The sequence below is a fragment of the Vulpes lagopus genome, chromosome 5, assembly GCF_018345385.1.
Source record: "Vulpes lagopus strain Blue_001 chromosome 5, ASM1834538v1, whole genome shotgun sequence".
Taxonomy (NCBI): Eukaryota; Metazoa; Chordata; class Mammalia; order Carnivora; family Canidae; genus Vulpes; species Vulpes lagopus.
In genome coordinates this window covers 78449140-78471736 of record NC_054828.1, presented here as the reverse complement: position 1 = coordinate 78471736, position 22597 = coordinate 78449140, and the positions used below count along the sequence as shown (strand labels likewise).

At 36.7% G+C, this 22597-nt stretch overlaps 1 protein-coding gene across 1 annotated transcript in view; it reads right to left on the bottom strand.

Moving 5' to 3' along the window:
• SPAG17 (sperm associated antigen 17) overlaps window positions 1–22597 on the bottom strand; it is a 221169-nt gene that overhangs the window by 99909 nt on the left and 98663 nt on the right. The window contains exons 14-19 of the mRNA XM_041754035.1: window positions 19555–19782; window positions 19240–19458; window positions 13113–13174; window positions 12421–12534; window positions 5708–5862; window positions 1272–1450 (exon numbers count right to left, since the gene is read on the bottom strand). Coding sequence (XP_041609969.1) covers window positions 1272–1450; window positions 5708–5862; window positions 12421–12534; window positions 13113–13174; window positions 19240–19458; window positions 19555–19782 — 957 coding nt within the window. The remainder of the gene's footprint in view (window positions 1–1271; window positions 1451–5707; window positions 5863–12420; window positions 12535–13112; window positions 13175–19239; window positions 19459–19554; window positions 19783–22597) is intronic.

The following is a 22597-nucleotide window of genomic DNA, read 5'->3' as shown; positions in this document are numbered from 1 at the left end:
CAAAGACCACACAGAAGAAATCAAATTTATCCTTTCATATTGAAGCCCTCCTCTTGCCATTATAGTCATTCTGTTTTGAAGATTACAATCATCCTGACTCAAAAGCTCTCAAACTGAATGCAATATCTACCAAGTGTATTCCCATCCCAAACTGACCATTTTCTGCATTTCCCTAAACATCTAGATAGTAATTAAGCTTTTGATTCTGTTCAGAAGCAGAATAGAGAAAAGGCAGTCAACCCACAATTTTTCCTGGTTGTAGGCAAGTAATGGCCCTAGATGTTATTGTGAAAGGGTGGCCCTACATTCTTTTTATATAGTCTTGTCTGTTGTTCCAGGTTTTTAGTGCTGTCCTTTTGTGCCCCCATCAGGATGAAGGCCAAGCTAATAGGTTGATTATTATAACCATTTTAGTGGATGGTAACTAATTCATTACCAACGTGGTTAATTTTTATTTTGAAATTAAGCCAAGCACTAATTCCTTTGGTGATTGACAGAAGTTGCAAAATCTTTGGAAAATAAATACCTTTGCTTCTTTATGAGAAATCATTCTCAACTTCTGCTATCAGAAATAATGAATATTGTTAACATGGAAACCTTCCCCTTTGCACGAACCTAGTGAGCTTTCTCTATTTTCCAGAGAACTTATCTCATTGCTTTACTTCTTTATCAAGTATCCTTCCTCTTTTTTTCACCCTCTTTCCCTTCCCCAACAGCATCAAAGCCATGGAAATTAACAAAAATAAACATAGGTATTGATCCTACATCCTGTCAAGTGCCTGTCACAAGCTCCAAATAATTCATTTTTCCTTTATTTTTAGATTCCTACCCCCCAGTTAGTCTTGGGACTCTCTGCTTGCTCTTCTAAGAAAGGTCTTGTTTTAATTTCACTTTTCGAATCTAAAAGTATTCAAATGGAGACATGCTGACTCTGAATTGCCTCATATTGGCAACAAATCTTAGATAGCTGAACCTATCTACCTTACCAAAATAAAGACATCTGGCATTTCCCTAACATCACATTTGATCTGCAGGACAGAGCAAATCTTCCAAATCTGGCGGGCAGTGGCATCAATATAGGACAAATATTCCATTATCTTATCATCAATCTCATCATATTTGGAACTCAGCTCTTCTATTTTTTAGAGAAGGCAAAGGGTCACAGAAATTTGTAGGCAACCCCTTTTATTACTGAAGTATTCAGTCTTGGTTACATTAACAAATAGGAGGATGTCTTTGGACTTTACAAGCAAGTTCAACCAGTTACTTACTTTTAGATTTTTTAACAGCATTGATTTTGGCAGGAGAAGTGATTTTGCCACCAGCAGATTTCAATTCCAGCTCAGCCTTTGTCCTATTAATTTCCTCAGCCATTTTAGATTCCTGATATATGGCTTCTTCTTTTATGATCCAATCTTGAATGGATTTTGCCACAAGTTCCAAATAATTCCTAAAATAAAGTTTGAAAAAGAGCAAATGACAATTGAGTTAATATTAATTAAATCAATCAATACTTAAGATATCAACTGTGCAAATGAACTTTTCAAAGATGAACTGATCCTAAATTGCCCATGTAACAAATGTAATAGATTCAGATAGATCCTAGATGTAATTTGTACAAAGTTGTCAAATACAAATACCCAGTGAGCATGTGAAAAGGGCCCAACTTTGTTCATAAAGACAATTTTAAAATGAGAGGTTTCCACTCCAGTCAAGGATTAAAAAGTTTGATACTCTCAACACTTAGCTGGAGAGTAATATGATACAATCCCTTTTTAGAGTGATTTTATAGCATAATAGAAACTCTCTTAATTAATGACAGCTAACTGACTCACTGGATTAATTGAAATGCTCCAGTCTTGCTGTAAAACTTACTGGCCTGCAAATACACCCTAAATACTGTGCCTTATACTGCTTGTGCACTTATGCTCACACCAGCGAGTAGTTTGCTCACTGTGAGTCAGTCATGTTTGTTCCCAAATCCATTCATACTATTTAGTCTGATGATTGTACTTATTTTTAATGAAATCTTATGTATACTTACAGCATCTGAATGTCCCCAGAGAGTTGTTTCTGAGGAAATAAGTTGAAACATTTAGATTTGACAATCAAGATTAGTTACTGTCAAAATGTGTGAAAGTGAGGTCTAAGGTTTGAAAAATAAAGCTGGAGGGATTCTATACGCAGGTTGTTTCACAATTTTCTTTCATTCTTGATCCCTTTTAAAGAAATAAACTGAAAACTATAGTCTATGAGTTATGGGTACGTGGTATCTTCATTGGGAAGGGAAAGGACATCTCAAACTCAACCTGTTCCCAAACTAATTAATCTTCCTCTCCAAACTGCCCTGTGAGGCCTTTTGGCATCTTAGTTGTTGGCAAGTCTATACTCCTAGTTGATCAGCCCAAAGACCCTTGAAGGCATCCTTATTTTCTCGCACTCCTTTTCCAATCTGTTGGGAGATCCAAATGATTTTTTAAAACACATTTAAAATATACTCAAAATCTAATCACTTCCCCTTTGCTTCACTGCTATCTTCTTGGTCTAAGCCACCATTACCCTTTGCTAGGATGGCTACTGTGTCCTGCCAACTGGTCTCCGCGTCCCTACCCTGGACCTGCTGTAGTCTATTTTCCACAAAGCCACTAGAGAGATTCTTTTTATTCTTTAGATCATGTCTCTCTCCAGTTCGGAACCTTTCATGAATCTGCCTTTCAAACAAAACCTAGAGTTCTTGCTATTTTTTCATGATGAGGGAACACAGCCAAATCAGTATTCAAATGAGATGACAAAATAGAAATATTTCAGCATGCCAGGATTCAGGAATTCGCCAGCCACAGATACTTTCTGAAAGAATTACTCACAAATGTACTCCAGCTGCATTGAAAAAATAAATCCAAGAAAGAAGACAACATGGGATATAAATAAAAGGGCTGAGGAAAAAAGCAGTACAATTTGTAATTAAATGTAAAATAACTGTGTTACTTGTTTGTTATTAAAAATATTACTTAATAATTGGAAATAAAATTTCTAGACACTTTCAAAATGGGAAGTAGGTGATTGGTTGGGAGTAAGTAAAATGTTAAAAATTTTAACATTTTCTGTGAAATGATATTAGTACTCATTAACCCCAATTATGATACAAAATGTTTAAATATGTGATTTAAAAGGACAACTTCTAGAAGGATATAAATAGAATGTATAACTTTAAAAACATCACACAGTAAGAATGAACTAAAAATTCAATCTAACAAAAGGAAGAAAAGAGATTAATCTTAAAGTAGAAATATACTTATTAAATAGTTAAGAATGAGGCCAAAGACATTACTGATAAAAATAGAAGTGAACAGATTAATTCTTTAAAATACAAAGTTTTAGGGATGCCTGGGTGGCTCAGTCAGTTAAGTGTCTAACTCTTGATTTCAGCTCAGGTCATGATCTCAGGGAAATGAGATTGAGCCTACTACCCCCCCCCCCCCATTCTTCCACCCCTCCCCTCAGTTGGCTCTGTGCTGAGTGTGGGGCCTGCTTAAGATTCACAAATCAAAATGATGCAGAAAAATAAAAGAATGGCAGATGGCTGACTAGGAAGCCAGAAAAAGTCCAGATTCTTGATGACTTTGGTGAGTAGCTGCACTATCCCTGAGATGCTGTTCAATTCCAAATTTCTCACTAGAGAAGAAAAAGAATTCCCTTATTAATAAGTTTAACCACTGTAGGTGCAATTCCTAGTTGACCTGAAAAATGACTGAGAAAGTTATATCAGTAAATTTTTATATAAAAGATACTGTTCCAAAATACTAATATCAAAGCTGGTGAAATTCAAGGTCCAGGGCATTAAAGGGAACAAGACGTTTTATCATGTTGGTAAAAGTTACAATGTGTTAAAAAGGATACTTCTAAAAATACAGATTCAAAAATAAGTTTAAATATACACACATATAGACACAGTACACATGAAAAACTAACAGAAGAGATAGCCAAAATTATAATAATAAAGACAGACATTAATTTATCTCTCTCAGGAATGGACATTCATCATGAAAATATGTTTCAGTTTTATTCTAAAAGACATCTAAAATCCAAATGTCATGCATAAGGTTGTAGAACAATGTAAATTACCAAAAGTAATTGAAGAAGAAATAGAAATTCTGAATAGAAGATAAACCTTAGAAGAACTGCAGAAGTTGTAGATAATCTGTTCCTCATCCTTTCACACTATCATCTCTCCCATTGGGCCCGGTCATCCAGCCGCTAGGCAGGTGAGTAGCTCTATCTCTAAATGGTTTTCCATGTAAAGTGTTCCTAACCTTCCCAAAATAATGTACTATATGATGTAAGCTTCTGTATATTGAGCAAAGGATTAGCATACGACCTGTTTCCCCAGTTATTCTGTACATCCATTCTCTGTAGTATCTTTCTGTATCCTTTTAAAATAAAACAAAGCTGTATAAAATAAAATAATCAATACTGGTTATACATCAACCAGCAGTGAAAAAAATAATGAAAAAATAATAATGAAAACAATAATGATAAATTCTCATCATTAATGAGAAGAGAGAACAAAACTTTAAGATCATGAAGAAATAATGAAGGAGCTTGGAAGAAAAAAAAATCACTGATTCCTAGAGGTCTATTTGCTGAGCTGCTGTGTTGATATGTCACTCAGTTGCCCTACTTTTGAGTCTTCCTCAAATTAAGTGGAGTTATCCAAAATCAGCATGCAGCATGTCATGTTTTATAGTTCCTACTTGAAATATTTCAGAGGTAGTTGTATTAGAGCCCATACAAATCAACTATAAGGTAATAATATCCTCACTAGACTTAACTGATCCAGGAATGATGCCTGTCATCAGAGCAGTATAGCTTTGATGCTTATCACAGTGCCTGGTACACCTCAGATGTTCAACTGGATAAACTAAATTGAAGGGTGTTTTTTTGTTTTTTTGTTTGTTTGTTTTGTTTTTAGGATTCTTTTTTTTTTTTTTTAAGATTTTATTTATTCATTTCAAAGGGAGAGGGAGAAGCAGACTCCCCGGTGAGCAGACAACCAGACATGAGGCTCTATCCCAGAACTCTGAGATCCTGGCTAGCATTCTTAAGTAACAAAAATATAATTAGTGATAATGTTTTCAAAATCAGCTTACATTTTATAGCATTTTCCAATAAGTATGATCACACATTGCTTAGTACATGCTGCAAGCTTCTTTGGCTGTATAACTCTCATAAAAATTTGTAAGGAATATTAGTCAGGGTTCTCCAGAGAAATAGAACCAATAAGATGTGTAGATAGAGAAAGAAAAAAATATTTATTATGCAGAATTGGCTCACATAATTTTAGAGGCTGAGAAATACTAAAATCTACAAACACAAAGCTGAGAGTCAGGAGAGCCAATGATGTATTATATTCTAATCAGAACTCTTTAGAGTTGTTTTCTAGTTATACTTCCTAGGTTATGTAATTATGTGTGTGTTTGTGGTCTGTGTGTGTGTTCACTTTCTCAACCCCATGATTCTTACTCCTGCATTCTTGATTTATTTGTAGGGACTTTAATTTAAGCACAGCAGGGTTCAATAAGCCAATTGAAGGTTTTTTGTTTTTTTTTTTTTTTTTGACTTGAACTACCTTGCTTAGGCTAAGTAGCTAAGTAACTAACAACCTAACTAAACTAAGATAGCTATTAACTAAACTGTCTGAGTTGGTTACCTGAATCCAACGTTGGAGTGAAGAGCAATGTTCCAATGTTCACAATGCAGACGTTGTGTATTCATTGGATTATGAAAGACTAAAAGTAGAGAGTTGTCCTGGGTATGGTAATAAGAATCAATCCACCTGTATTGCTGACTGGCTTCTTGCAGAACCTAAAATCAAAATATTTGCATTGTGTCCCCCCCCCCCCCCCCCAGGAGAAGGCTCTCCTGCTAGGGCATATCTCAGCTTAGCAGGAGACCCTCTTTTTATTTCCACACTGTTAGTCTCACTGGTGAGAATGTAAGTGATAGATTTTTTTGGAGCTGAATTCAGCAACTCTTATAGAAAAACATACATACATTCCAGGCATACAGGCATCTGCTCAAGTGTTTTTAATTTATTAAGGCTGGGAGATAATAATTAAGTCAAGCAGCTATTTAACATTTTGCATGGCTTCATATAGATCGTCTCATTTTAAAATCCCCAGATAAATAGGTACAATTATTTTTCCCACTTCAAAATACTAAAATCCTCATTTTTCAGTGTAAATTGGAGCTGAGAGAGGATGAGAGATTTGCCTAACAACAGAGTTCATAAGTTCCAGGGTCAGGGCTTAATGCCAGTCTAAGTGTCACCATTTTGCACTCTGAAGAGTGCTTTCTACTACACCATGCTGTAGTATAGAGGAATGAGGTGAGTAGTCTTTCTCATAATACTGTTTCCAAACGCCTTCTAACCCTGGTCTTTCCCAAAACATTCCACCCTCAGCATGACTTGGAATTGCAGCTACCAACAGAGAGGTAGAGAGGGCAGGCACACTTGTATCCTGCTTCCATTTCACTGCTAATCAACATAAGGAAACATGTTCACAGGGAAATAAATTAGATAGCTGTGGGTTGTTGTTTTTGTTTTTGTTTTCAACATCAATCTTACGTAGGAATTTTCAGTTCTCTACTGTTTGGGTGATCTGACAGCATGGAATTGCATATTATGTTAGGAAAGAACTGTTTTACTTTTGCTTCCAATTTTACACGGGGAGCATTACCAAAATAATGTGTTTACTTCCCCAATCTACTCCCCTGTATGAGAGTCTTTATGGAGTGGCATTTAAACTATTACATCTGTTCCCTGAGAAGTAATACCAGAAACACACATGTAGTGAATATTTTTGCATTAATTTTGTTTGTTTGATTTTGTTACATAGGGTACTATTCATTACCTTTCTTTTTGGAAAGGCAAATTCCTTTAAGACTTTAAACCCCTGAGGTGGTGGAAGGGGAAGAGGGCGGGGTGGTGGTGGTGAAGGGGTGACGGGCACTGAGGGGGTCACTTGATGGGATGAGCACTGGGTGTTATTCTGTATGCTGGCAAATTGAACACCAATAAAAAATAAATTTATTATTTTTAAAAAAAAAGACTTTAAACCCCCAAACCAAATATGCTCATTTCCGATGAACATGTATCCTTCTTTCCATTAGAGAGCTCTGCAAAATTTGTTTTTCTATTTACTTTAGCTGCTAGAATTTATAACACTAAGTTTCTCAGAGCTATAGTTGCTCTTAATCAATGCTTGACAGGTTTTCATGTATCTTTTTTCACCTTTTTTTTACTACTTGGCTTTTACCTATTATTCTCTATTAATATTGCTGGTACCATAAACTAATTAGTTAACTAAAAAAATAAACACATACTTATTACAGTGTTATTCATAATAGCCAAGATATGGTTGGCAACCCAAGTGTTCAACCATGGATGAATGGATAAAGAAAATGTGGCAATATATATGATATGGCATATGATATAACATATATAATATATATACATAATTAAATATATATATACACAATGTATAATGTATACTATATGTATACAATTAAATATATATACTTATTGTGTGTATATATACAACTAAATATTACTCAGACATAAAAAAAACTCTTGCCATTTGTAACAACATGGATGAATCTAGGGAGTATCATGCTAAGTAAAATAAGTCAGTCAGAGAAAGACAGATATCATATGATTTCACTCATATGTGGAATTAAGCAAAACAAATGATCAAAGAAAAAAAGAGATAAAAAATCAGATTTACAAAAAAAAGATTTTATTTATTTATTCATGAGAGACACAGAGAGAGAGAGAGAGAGAGGCAGAGACACAGGCAGAGGGAGAAGCAGGCTCCATGCAGGGAGCCCAACATGGGACTCAATCCCAGGTCTCCAGGATCACGCCCTGGGCCGAAGGCAGAGCTAAAGTGCTGAGCCACCTGCGCTGCCCAAAAAATCAGATTCTTAAATACAGAGAACAAACTGGTGGTTGCCCAGAGGGGATGGGTGAAAGAGGTGAAGGGGATTAAGAGTAAGCTTACTGTGATTAGCACTGAGTAATGTATAGAATAGTTGAATCATTATATTTTACACCTGAAACTAATATAACACTGTATGTTATACTTCACTTAAAAAATAAGCACCTACTATGTGCCAGGTACTGTGTAGATTTTAGGAAAACAAAAGTGAACAAGATAGATTTTCCTTTAAAATCTGATTAAGATTTTTATAGCTCATCCTGGACTCAGGGACATATCCTGAGAAGATGAAATTGATGGAGTATCTGATTCATAGAACAAATTGGACAGGAGCAGAAGTAGGTTGATGATTAGGAAGATCCTGTGGTAGAACAACAACAGGGTGGTGGCTGGACTGGTGTAGCAAGGCTGGAGATGGTGAGGAACTTTGATGGCATCAAAACTCGATGATGGATCAGACATGCAGGATACAGGAAAAGCAGAGATGAAGGATGATTCTTAGCCTTTTGGCTTGAAGGTGATATCTTCCGAGATGGATGAGGAGAGAAACATGCGTAGGTGGGAAAATTACGAGCCTCATTTGGGACAATGAAATTGAGATGCAGGTCAGAAATTCAAGTGGAGGGATCCCTGGGTGGCGCAGCGGTTTGGCGCCTGCCTTTGGCCCAGGGCGCGATCCTGGAGACCCAGGATCGAATCCCACATCAGGCTCCCGGTGCATGGAGCCTGCTTCTCCCTCCGCCTGTGTCTCTGCCTCTCTCTCTCTCTCTCTGTGACTATCATAAATAAATAAAAATTAAAAAAAAAAAAAGAAATTCAAGTGGAATTTGGAATTAGGTGTTCTAGTGTGGAACTTGAGAGAGAAATTATTTGGAGGATAAAATTTTAGGAGTCATTAGCAAAGGTCATATATATATGTATATATATATACATATATATGTATATATACATGAAATCATCACAAGAATGTTTACAATAGAGAGAAGATGGTTCAGGGCTGAGACTCCAATATTTAAACATTAAGTCAACAAAATTCCAAACAGAGCACTGAGGAGAAATACAGTATGGCATGTTGGAAACTGAGAGTGAGGAGTGTTTCGCAGTGAAGTGAGAAACTCTGTGATGCTGTTAAAAGGTCCAGGGAGATGAAGAAAGATAATTGTCCATTAGATTTGGCAGGGTGGTTATCATGCAGCTTCATGGAGTGGTGAGGACAAAGCCAAATCAAAAAAAAAAAAAAAGCCTGAAATGAATGTCCAGTTAGAGATGAAAGGTTAAACATATGTATGTACTTCTCGACACCTCACTAAAAGAATGGTGAAATTATTGGGTTTTAATATCATGAAATAAAGGTCAGAGGAAAGGAGACAAAGGCAATACAGTTTAGAAACTGAAAAGCAGAAGGACAAGGGGTGGCTGACAGCAGACATAGAAAATCAAGTTCTAAGATTAATTTAATTAGAGATCAGAAGTAACCATCCTTGTGTGCAAGAAGTGCAGAAAAGCTCAAGAAATGGCAGGACGAGGTACTTCTGAGAATGGGGTGAAAGTGGTACTGCAAATAGGAAAATTAAAATATTTTTAAGAAGCTGTTCGGGCCCGAAGAAGCTCTCAAGCAAGGAGCTGCCTGCCTATCTATCCCCTTAGCAGACAAAGGGAGGATTATTAGCTTATGGAATGACCCAGTGGATTCTGAGAAAAGGAATCCTAGACACTGCCAAGGGAGAGGTGTACTACAGAAAAAATGGAAATTGCCTAAAAGTTAAATGGATGTCCAGGAAATATAAGGTGACCCACCGTGTAATTCCAAATTGTATAGTAGCCACACTTTAAAAGTAAAAAGAAACAGGTAAAATTCATTTAAAAAATATATTTTACTTAACCCAATGTGTCAAAAATATGATCATTTCAATATGTAATCAATATAAAAATTGTTAATGAGATATATCTGCTTTTTTCATATTAAGTTTTTGAAATTTGGTATATATGTATATAGTATGTCAAACTCACAGAACATCTCAATTTGGACCAACTACATTTCAAGTACTCAGAAGCTACATGTGCCTAGTGGTTACCATATTGAAGGATGCAGAGCTAGAGGATGAATGGTAAGGAGCCTAACTGCCTTCTCCCCAGACCACTCAGGTCCCAATACCCTGACAGGTAAATTATATCTTTCAGATGAGAGATTCACATTTTTCCCCCCTGGAGAAATAATAGAAAAGATGGAAAGAAGCAGACTATCAGAAAAATGACTATAGATAATTCCAGAATATAAAGACGGGAGTTTCTGGATTGTACTGGGCTTGCCAATATGATACTTGGAAATAGAATGACATCAAGGCATCATCGACAGGAAACCAAGAACACTGGAACAAACAGAGGATCTTAAAAGCTTCCAGAGAGAAGAAGAAGAAAAAAAAAACAGACTCAACTGATCAGGAATTAGAATTTCATTTTTTGTTTGCTTGTTCGTTTGTTGCTTATTTTCTCAAGAAGAATCCAAGAAGCTGGACCACTACTGAGGAATGGCCTCAAAATTTTCAGGGAAAATGTTTTCTAACTTAGCATTTTATATAAAGCCAAACTGTCACTCAAATGTAAGGGTAGAGATGTTTTCAAATGTTCAATGCTCCCAAAATTTACCTGCCATCTATTTTAAGTCAGGAAGCAACTACAGGAGGTAGTCCCCTACAAGTAACCCAAGAAAGAAGATGACATGGGGTTCATAAGCCAGAGTATTTGATTTCTGAAAGAGAGGCCAAGGGTGTGACCAGGATGCCAATAAAGGAAGCTCCCAGACCCACAGCTGCGAAGCAGGCCTGGAGGGCTAGCGGGAGTTCAGAGCATATGTGAGAGAGTTGGCTTAGATGGTAAAACTGATACAATGCCTATTAGCTTTGAATGTATTCAAAGGAGATTTTACTCTTCGGTAGAGAGTTTGCGGATGAGTAACGATAAATGCATACTAAGCTACACCAATGAAAAAAAATGAGAAAACAAACTCCAAGGAAAACAAAAATAGTATCAAGAAAGGAAATCTAATCACAGATTATTCACATAGTCCAGCTATGAATATGAATAGCATATTCATATTCATCTGAATAACATATATATAAATGAAATAAAGTAAATATTGAATATTGATCTAATCAAAAATGATGATATGGTTAACAGTGCTAGTGGATGGCAAGAAGTGCTAATGTGCATGTAGGTGTGTGTGAGTGAGTATGTACTTGTGTGGGTGCGTATGTATGTGGGTGTGCACATGTTGCATGGGTATTTCTCAAAGAGGGAATCAATTGATGATGATGCCCAGCCAAAACTAAAACTAAACAAAATGTGACTTGTTATTAGAGATTACTGAGTTAAGTAACACCATAAATAAGTAAATAAATAACTTGAGGATTTTTACCTTTGGGAATTTAGGCATGGAGTGGGGGAGAGCTACTATTTTTCATAAGACTCTGTACAGAATTTTCTGGCTTTAAAAATGTGTGGATGTAAAACATATTGATAAAATTAAAATTAGAAAGATAAAACAAAAATTAGTATAGGTTTTTGCATAAAACATAGAAACTATAGGGTTACTTGTGATTTTACATAATGGTTAAGAGGACATGTTCTGGGGCCAGATTTCTTGGGTTCCTACCCTGCTTCTCTTACTCATCAGCCATGTGACCCTTGGGCAAAAGGTACTACTGGTCAAGTTGTCTCAATTTCCCACTATTTACAGTTACTATTTTATAAGATTGTTGTAAGGATTAAATGAGCAAATAATACTTACAAGTCATTGCTACCGTATGGTAAGTGTTCAATAAATACTAGTTATTGCAAGTTCCATTGTCCTGTTAACTGCATCAGAAATTACTTAGAGGGTCACCTGGGTGGCTCAGTCAGTTGAGTCCTCCAACTCTTGGCTTTGGCTCAGGTGACGATCTCAGGGTCCTCCCGCTCCATGCTCAGTTGGGAGTCTGCTTGAGAGTCTCTCTCTCCCTCCCCGCTGCCCCTCCCCCTGATCGCTCTCTCAAATAAAGAAAAAAATATTTTTAAAAAGGAAAATACTTTGAAATGTAGTGAAAACTTTATAGACCAGATAGGCAATATGAGAGGAAAAAGCTGTTTTCCTATAATGCCTGACTTCTGTTCTTGGAAAATACGTGCAGCAGTTGTATGCCTTTCTTTTTTTCTTAGAAGATTTTATAAAAATGTCTCTTTAGAAGATATATTTTAAACTATTTTGTAGATTCCCTGGGCATGCATAGTTCAATCTGGGAATAAATTCCTTTTATAGCTGAAGTAAATGGGAATATTGATCAGAACGAGATCTGAAAGAGTGACCTCGAAGTGAACTGTTCTAAATCATAGCATGACTCCCCAGACCTGTCCAACCGTCTCCTAGAGACTCATGGTCCATTAATACCTGAAGCAGAACTTTCGGTTTAAAATGTTCAGTGAAACTCCAGTCCATTAGATTGCGTTGTTGAGTTTTCTTTATGTCCTCTAATTCGGCTTCTAGAGTCATCTTCTTGGGTTTCTAAAAAATCATAGGAGTGCAATTTCAGCTTTAATTTGTTCAAGTCCAAATGGAGCCCTCTTGGACTCCATCAACTAACCAGCATGCACTCCATCTAATTGGGGAAATCTGCATATGTATAAATCCATATGGCAACATTTTAGGAGAACTGCTGCCAGAAAGAGTATGCCTTTGAGTGTTTTTTTTTTTTATGGGCAACATAATCTAAATATTTTTATTGTTAGGTTATACTCTTCTGAGTCCTGTTAGCAATTATAGGCAGGTTTTCTGAACTCACTTCAAGACAGCATTAGTTCTACATGGCTGTATGGTCAGCAGGTGTTTGTGAGGTTGCCAAGCCACACTACACTGTCTAGAGAGGAGCATGGAGCTTGGAAGTTTTTCTTAAGCCGCTAGTGAAATTAACTCCTTTCTCTCCAGTTGGAGCTGGTGTGGGGATGTCTGAGCAATCCCCTCCTCTGCTGCTGAGCATCTCCTTGTGTGTGTGTGTGTGTGTGTGTGTGTGTTTCTCACTCTGGGTCACAGTTTTTTCAGATCATCTTACTTGTATCTACACTTTTAGGAAAACAATTCCTTACCTTTTCAAGAGGATCAGCCTTTGTGAGTCCTTCATCTTTGATCTCATTGTTCCTGGTCTGTTCTGTAAATCAAAGACACCAACATCCAGTTCTGTTTGGGCTTTGTTCTTGCCTTTGTCAGTGCTGCGCCTTTTTGCTGCCCATATGATCTATGTTTCTGTGCTGAAAAGGTAATTCCTGAAAGGCATGTTTCATGCCTCCAAAAAGGTGTTTGTGTCAATAATTCTAAATCACTGTCTACCTAGAAGAGTTAGGGTTTAGTATAACTAAACCCTTTGAAAAGAACTCAGCCCCCTTATGATACATTCCTAAATCATAGCAGATACTCTGCTGTCAGACTATCTCCCTCACTTCTAAAAATGTACCTTTGCCTTTATGGGTTGCAAATACTCACTGATTAAACTATAGCTCTTGTGATTCTGAAACTCTCACTTAGAAATGGATAAACTGCATCTCATATTCCAAGTTTGGCCAAAGAAACGGAGTGGGTGATGAATCTTGTGATACTATGTTTGTGATGCTACTGAACAACTGAGCCAACCTGGCCTTTTATCTCCCTTAGAACAGCAGCAAATTAATTCCTACATAGTCAAATATAAAATGGTTCCACCTTCACTCTCCAAACACAACTCTTCCATTCTCCTTTCCTCGTTCTTCTCTAGACTCACAAGCTTGCTTGCTGTATCTTAAAGTTTTTACATTGGCCTTTCTTTCTGACATGCTTTGTTTTCAGATAATCACTTGGTTCAAACACTGACTTCATTCTTATCATTGCTTAAACATCACCTTCTTAAGGGCCTTTCTGCCTTTTACCCTGTTTTATTTTTAATCAGCGCATTTACTAGTGCCTGATGATATTTATTTGTTTATGTCTCTCTCCATCTCAATGTGACTTCCTGGAGTATAAGAACCCCACCTTATTTTCCATAACTGTATCTTGAGCACCAGGCATGTGGTAAGGGCTCGGTATGTTTTGTTTTGATTGAATGAGGAAAATCTACATCATATAATGAAACTGGAATTGCATGTAAAGTGCAAGCGCGCGCGAGAGAGAAAGAGAGAGAGAGAGGAACTGTGGAAGAAATTCAAGACAAAAGCTCATTTTAGGGTAAGCATAAGATTCAACTTCATTCTGTGGCAAAGAGAACCGTATATGCATTTCTAGAGGGTGTAGTTAATTGTGTCTGCCAAGGATAGGCCAATATTTTTCTTTCTTTTCAGAGCATAGCTGCTTGCATTTTCGCTACTAGTTTCATCTTGCCTGGGGCTGGTGAAGGTGACGGCGTGAATGTTCCATTTTGATTTAGAGGAAAACTATAAAGTCAATCCAGTTCAGTATTTATATAAATACATCTACTCAAGAGAAAACTCAAGCCAACTATAACTCTAAATAGACCATGATGTCCCATGTGTCCTTGAAGCAACTGATATGAAATCTGTGGAATAAAAATTATTCTATTCTGTGGTCTGCCAGATTTCCGGGAGATTTGATATTCCCTCCTGTGTCTAAGGATCCAGCAGAAAAAGTCTCCAGTTCAGAAAATATGTTCTAAAAAATTGTGCATTAGTTATTTTGTCAAAGGAAAGGACATTCTAAAACCAATCTAAACTCTTTATTTAATAGTAGGGTAAAATCATTTTTTTCTTTCTTTCTGATTCTGCCTTCAACCACATAATCCTTTGACAGTGTGATTCAGTAGTTTTTTGACACATCTGGAAATGGATGCTTTCTCATCCCTTTGAAAAACAGCTTTCCTAATCTGTTTTACTTTAGAGATAACAAGATCCCTCTGCAAAGCAGTTACTTTATTAAAAAAACACCCAACAAGCATAAAGGGCACATCTAAACCTATAGCCTCACGGTTATCAACTCTCAGGTTTTTCATAAATATCCAATAGACCCTGTCAACTTCAAAAACAGTCTCAGATGGAAATCCAGTGTTTGGTTAAGAAAAGCACAAATATTCGGTCCTTCACATTCAGGAGCATTTTTTTAAAATATATATATGAATTTGATGCTAAGATGGTTGTGCAGGAAATACGTGAACAATTTCTGCTTTGTTTAAAATGATTTCAAATGGCTGCTTTAATAATATGATTCAGAGTTGGGGGGGAGGATGTACGATCAACAACAGAGTCCCTTAGACATAACAGACACAGTGAGACACCAAGGCTCAGCCATCCTCCCCTGTCCAACTCTAAGAGTTTCTTGATGTAGATCAACATAGACCACATAGGATCCCTTACAGGTTGTGGGAGCTTATTTCTCAGGATTGCTCAGCCTCTAGGATACACTAGCATTTTTAGCCTTGACAATTTAGAGTTGCTCTAATCATCTCTTTTCCACCAGGATCTGGAATGCCAATTTATGTGGTTTGACCACCAGGTGGCAAAAGTTGCCTGAGGAAAACTATACACCAGTTGCTCTAAAGAAAAAAACAAAACACAAAGAAAAAAAACCTCAGGCCTTATATCTCTCCTGGTTTATTCTGGATCCATATTAACACAAAGTGACTTCTTTGTCCTACATTTACATTCCCACAGGATGCACTGAAGCCATAACATCCCAGGTGAACTTATTTGGCTTAATTATTTTTGTGAGCTAGGCTAATAGGTAGGGGAACTTAGAATAGAGAAATAAGGAATCAACTCATTTGATAACAAAATCAGGTTAAATATCAGCATGAAGAAACTGTATGACTAAACCACCAGATAAGGAGTTTCTGGAACTGAGGAAGCCACAAGACACAGTGGAGGGAGCATTGGTTTGGAGTTAGCTCTCTGTTGGAATCCTGATTTCCTACAAGTTACTTAATCCCTGAGTCTTCAATGCTTCATCTTTAGAATTGGGATAATTCTTACAGACTTGAGGTTTATATTAAATACCAGTTAATATATGTAAAATGTCTTAACATGCTTGGAATATAGCAGGGCAATATTACATAAATGTTATCTCCCTCCCTCCTCTGTCTCCCTTGCCCTCACTTACCTGCTTTACTAATAAGCAAGCAGATTTCCCTAATTCTACTTCGTCGATCTAAATAAGTGAAAACGGCAAGATGACCAGCCAATACTGATTTAACATCTGTTCTCTTGTGGCACTGACGACTTATTCTTTTTCTAATGCTTTAAAAAGTTATAGATTATAAAACACACAAAGGAGTTCATAGAACATAAATGCTTAATGTAATGGATAATGAGAAAGAAAAGATCCAGCACTGCAGACATCTTAAGTGTGTCCTTTTATAACCATGATTTCCTTTTTAAACTATTATATTAATCCTGATTTTTTTTGTGGATTATTTCAGGTTTTCTACATACACAATATTTACAAATAATAGCATTTGTTTCTTCTTTTTCAAACCTCACACTTTTATCTCTTTTTCTTGCCTTACTGAGTTGGCTAGCATCTCCAATGTAATACTGAATACAAGTGTTTAATAGATAGTTTTCTGGTGTCAAGGGAAATCTTTCAACTTTTCATCTTGATATATAATGTTTGTTGTAGTAATTTAAGAATAAACCTTAAAGGTAGAGAAATTTTCCTTCTATTGCTAGTTTGCTAAGATTTTTTTTCACAAATTGCTAAGTTTTAAGTGCTTTTTCTCCATCCATTGAGATGATTATATCATTTTTCTCACTAGTGTATTGATAAATTATATTGATTTTAACAATATTTTTCCTATATTCTTGTTATAAAAACAACTTGTGATGTATTATTATCATTTTGTATATTGCTAGATCAGTTTACTTATTCAGGATTTTTGCATGTATGTTCATGAATGAGTTTGATTAATAATTTTCTTTTGTCATACTATCCTTGACAGTTCGATTATAAGGTTTATTCTAACTTCATAAAATGAGTAGGGATGATATTCAATTTTTATTTCTGGGAATAATTTTTAAGACTAGAATTATTTCTTTTTTGAGTGTTTGGTATCACTAATAAATAAGATCATTTGAGTTTGGCGTGTCCTATTTAGGAGGATCTTTTAATTATTGATTTAATTTCTTTAAATGGTTGCAACACTATTCGTGTTTCTATTTCTTCTTGAGTCACTGTTGGTAAGATATACTTTTCCTGTAATTTTCTCATTTCATTTTTAGATTTAGCAGAATAAAGTTGTTCATATCCTCTATTTTTATTCCTGATATGGTTTTATTCCTAATATGGGTATTTGTGCTACCCATTTTTATAGTCAGACTTTCATTAAAAAGAATTATCAAATTTTAAAAGTCTTCAGAGAACCAGACTTTTGTAGAATTTGTTCTTCCTTATTACATCTATATTTTCTATGTCAATAGTTTACTCTTATTTTCTTCCTTTCACTTTTTTTGGATTTACTTTGTTCATCTTTATTTTTTAATGCTTTTATTTATTTATTTGAGAGAGAGAGAAAGTGAGAGAGAGAGAGAGAGAGAGAGGGAGACTGAGAGAGAGCACAAGTGGAGGGAGGGGCAGAGGTAGAGGGAAAGGCAAACTCCCCGCTGAGCAGGGAGCCGATGCAGGGATCTGTCTCAGGACTCAGAGATCATGATCTGAGCGGAAGGCAGATGCCTAACGGACTGAACCATTCAGGCACCCTTATTTTGTTCATCTTTACTAACAACTTAAGGCTGATGTTTAGCTAATTAATTTTTAGTTTTCTTTTTTAAAATGTATTCATTTAAAGCTGTGAGCTTCTTTGTGAGTATCCCTTGCTTTAGTTGCATTATAGAAATTTTGATATTTAGTGTTTTCCTTGCCATTCAACTTGAATATTTCCTAATTTCTATTGTGATTTTTTCTTTTTAAAAATTTGGGGGGGATCCCTCGGTGGCGCAGCGGTTTAGCGCCTGCCTTTGGCCCAGGGCGTGATCCTGGAGACCTGGGATCGAATCCCACATCGGGCTCCCAGTGCATGGAGCCTGCCTCTCCCTCTGCCTGTGTCTCTGTCTCTCTCTCTCTCTGTGTGACTATCGTAGATAAATTAAAAAAAATAAAATAAATTAAAAAAAAAGAATTAAAAAAAATTTTGGGCATTTTCTCATTAGTTTTTGTAACTAATGTCCACCACAATTTTACTGTGGTATGAAAATACATTCTGTAATTTTGATCCTGTGAAAATTTGCTGAGACTTGTTTTGTGGTCCAGTATATAGTTAATATTTTTAAGATAAGCATACCTGTGACCTCTAAGAAGCTATAGTACTATGGAAACTTAATATAAGCATATGAATAACTGTAATAAGTAGTAGAAAATGATAACTAATGCCATAAAGGAAACACAGATTAATTATGACCATGGGAATGCTAAGGGAGCCATTTCAAGATGGACACATCTAACAAAGCTTCATGGAAGTGTCACTGAAGTCTAGTTGTAATCAAAAAGAGAACTCAGACACAGCAATTGAAAGCAGCAGGCTGTGTAAAAGAAATAGAGCCTAATTCTTTTTGGCTAGAGCCAGGATGAGTGATCAAAAGGGAAAAAGTGGAAAGTTACGAAAGAAATTTGGTACTACTAGAGAAGCATGTACAGCGGACCAAAGAATTGGGTTCAGTTAGTAGGGAGACATTGACGGTTGAAAGCAGGAAATGAACAGCTGTATTTTAGGTAATTAATTTGACATCTATGCACGGGATAGCTCAATAAATTTAGCCTAACAGTCTCCTATGCATATATATCTCCTAATATAACAATATTTATGATGGTATATTCTAGAGTAAGAGTCATTATTTGAGTTTTAAGGAAGAGAGAAAGGGAATCATTGTTCTTCACTGAGCAATGATTTTGTACTCAAATCTGTAGTGGGTAGTTCACTATCTAATTGCAGGTAATTTTTAATAACTTTTTCATATAATCACAATAACCCTATGAAATGCTAATAAGGAAAGTTTTAATTATGTGGACCTCACTATATTTACTGAGGTGAGAGTGGACTAACAGGCCTTAGGATATTTTAAAAATCAATAATAATAATAATACTCAAGAGCAAAGTTTAATTTTAACTTAGATATTAAACAGTCTTTTAATTGAAATAAGGAGACATTTAAATTTAGATAATATTTCTTGCATCATTTTTGGAGTTAATCATTGTATAATAGTGTCCACACACACACACACACACACACACACACACTTACTCACCTGAAGGCCCAGACTGGACCTGAGTCGTCAAGCTGGTCTTCTGCACTGACAGCTCTACATCGTCAGGGTCTAAGGGTTCCTTACTGTTTGGGTCAGAATGCTTCCTATTATTAGAATCAGACTGATGAGCATCATAAGTTTCTTTACTGATTTCATTCTCTTGCATAGGTGTTGACCAATTGTGATCCACAAATAAAATTCTGTCTTTGGTTTCAGTATCTAGTCAGTTTAAAGAGAATCCATTAGGTACAATGCTGGAAAAATCAACAATCATCATAAAATAAGAAATCCTTTGGTTTCCTCCATGTAGTGTACCTGTTTGGCATTTAGCCTGTTGGGTGCTCATTTTCATGATGTATTGCTGCCTTATCTGTTTAGCAAATCTGGCAGGGTTGTCCCATGGTATGTTGAACATCTCAGAATCTGTTCCATACATCATCTCAGAAGGTATTAGCTTTCCTTCTTCATTAACCTCAGAGAGTTTCAGGCTTTCAAAAGTAAACACTTTGAAGGCTCGTTCTACTTCATTCCAGCTCAAGACTTCTGTAAGAAAGCAAGAACTGTGTTGCTAGGAATGCTCTTACCACCACATGGCACAGGGCTGAGAGAGAGGTGGCCAGGGGGATCTGTCCACTGCAATGACAAGGGATTTACATCATGATGGATGTTGACCTGACTTTAAACATGGGTTCCACAATTCTGCAACAAATATAGAAAGTACTTAATAATAAGAAAGCTGCACAATCACGATATAATCTATCAAGATAATGCTCACAAATTGCTTCATACCTTAATCAGTAGTAGGTGTATTAATATTAATTTACATGGACTCTCCAGGGTACCATATCAGTTGAATATGTTTTAAACTTATCATTTTTAAGCAAAAGCACCTTTGCTATTGTTATAATTTGAAGCAAAAAAAAATTACTCACTTGTGTCTAACATACACTGTTATATTCAGTATCTCTTACTACTCCTTAGAGCTCAGAAAAGACCTCTTTTCACCCACTTGAACTGGTATAGTACTTTGCATAATTGCTCTTCAAAGGTTATCAGCTTTCAATTGGCCCTATTCATTTGTGCATTTATTGTCTTACAGCATTTATTCATCCCTTCACCCACTCCCTCTCTCACTTGCTTGCTCACTCATTTTTGTTTTCTGTGTATTAGGCTTTGTTATGGGTCCCTGAGATTCATAGAAAAGATGAGGTTCTTGCACTTTAGAAGTTCAGAGTAGAGGGGTGGGAGGTAAATATTATCAAATAATCATGAGATTTCAATGAGGAAAAGTAAAATGATTGTGGTAGAGCAATGATTCTGGGGTAAACTCCAGTTTTTCTCCAATAGAAATGAGGACACAGGGATGATTCTTTAGAAAAAAAATGAGGAAATTCTAAAGGGAGAATTTAGAACAGGTAAAAGCTACAGAATTAAGGAAAGTTTGCTCATTCATTCATTTTGCAAACATCTTTTGAGCACATATTAGTTGTCAAGGATTACATAGTAAAAGCTGGGAACACAGCGGTAAACTAAGCGGTGATCTTCTGATTTTACAGAGTATCCATTCTAGTGGTTGGAAACAGGGTAAACAGATAAATGTATACCATATCAGAGGTAGTAAGAAGGATAAAGCCAGATGAAGGGGCAAAAAGTGATAGCAGTTAGGGAGACTTTATATATATATATATATAATAGTCAGAGAAAAACCCTCTAAACAATTAAGGAAGTGGGAGAGCAAGTCCTATGAATATCTGGAAAAGGGATGGAAGCAGGAGAAATAGCAAGTGCAAAGATCCTGAGGCAAGGGATTGACCAACATGGTCAAGGAATCACAACGAGGCCAATGTAGATTGAGTGGAGTGGAACGATGAGAGCTTGACAGGTGATGAGCTCAGAAGGTGGGTGGCAGAACAGAATAAATCGTACTTTGAGTGTCATGGTGGCCACTAAAGAATTCTGAGTTAAGAGGGTACACGGATCCCTCTTATGGAAGTATGGTTCTGGTTATTGCATGAAGAAAAGACGAGATAAAAGGGTGAAAGCCTCTGGCCCAACTGGAAAGCTATTGAAATAATCCAAGTGAGAGGTGATGATGGACTAGGCTGGCATGGCAGTGAGGATGTAGGGGGATTGGTTGTAGGACATAAGAAAACAAGGGGAATCAGGGATGACTCTAAGATTTTGGAAGAAAACAGTTGCCATTTACTGACATACGGAGGACTGTTTGGGGAGTCAGGAGTTTGGTTTTGGATCTGTTAAGTATGAAGTGCTGATAGAGAGAAGGAGAGAGGAGGAGGAGCAAGGGTTTGGGACAGACACGTTAGCGGGGTATGTGACACTGCAACAGTAGCAACAGAAATAAGAATCCCATTCTGTGTGTAGGACAAGGTGGAAGAGCATGGAGTCATACCACAGGCAGGAGAGGTGGTGTGTGGCAGGATGCAGACAAAGGACAGACATTCTCAGGAACATCAGACACAGAGCTGTTATGTAAACAACAGTCTCCACATACACAGGCCGGTAGGCTCTACCCTGCTTTTCCATGAGGTGATGGTACGATAGTATTCAAAAGATTTTGTTGTTTTCTTTATCATTATGTCTACTTAAAAATCAAAGAAGAAATCCAGAAGAAAATATTTCATGATTCACTTAGGGTGAAAAATGAGATGAGGTGTTTTCCTATTTTCTAGGGCAAATGCTTTCTTGTCAAATAAAGATGTCTATGCAATTTCATATTCCTTCTCATAAGTAGGAATGTATCTGCTGATTGTCTCAAGTGGAAATTAAGTTTTTAAAAAAATTTATTTATTTATTTATTTATTTATTTATTTATTTATTTGAGAGAGAGACCAAGAAGGGGCATGAGTGGGGGAAGGGGCAGAGGGAGAGGGAGAAGCAGATTCTCCACTGAGCAAGGAGCTCCATCCCAGGACCCTGGGATCATGACCTGAGCCCAAGTCAGACGCTTAACGGACTGAGCCACCCAAGCGCCCCTGGAAATAAAGTTCTTTAAGGAAATGACTGTATCTAAAAATCCCAGTAAACTCTACAAGGAGAAGCTGATTTTAGATTCTCAGAATTACCTCTCTTTCCTCAGTGCTCAGAGAACATAAATGGCCCCTCCTCCTGTAGGAGGAGGTGAGCTTGAATCAACACACTGTGGGCACCACACGGCCAGGGGCTCTCGACTCTGCTCTCACCTGGGATACGGATCACCATGTCTCCCACAATGATGTCAGGGAGTGGATGTGGGGGTGGGGAGTGAGGAGAAGGAAGGAAAAAACAGATTATTCTTGTCGTGGAAACGTGGTAGAAAGAAAAGCCAGTGCATCAAATTGAAGAATGTTACGCACCAGAG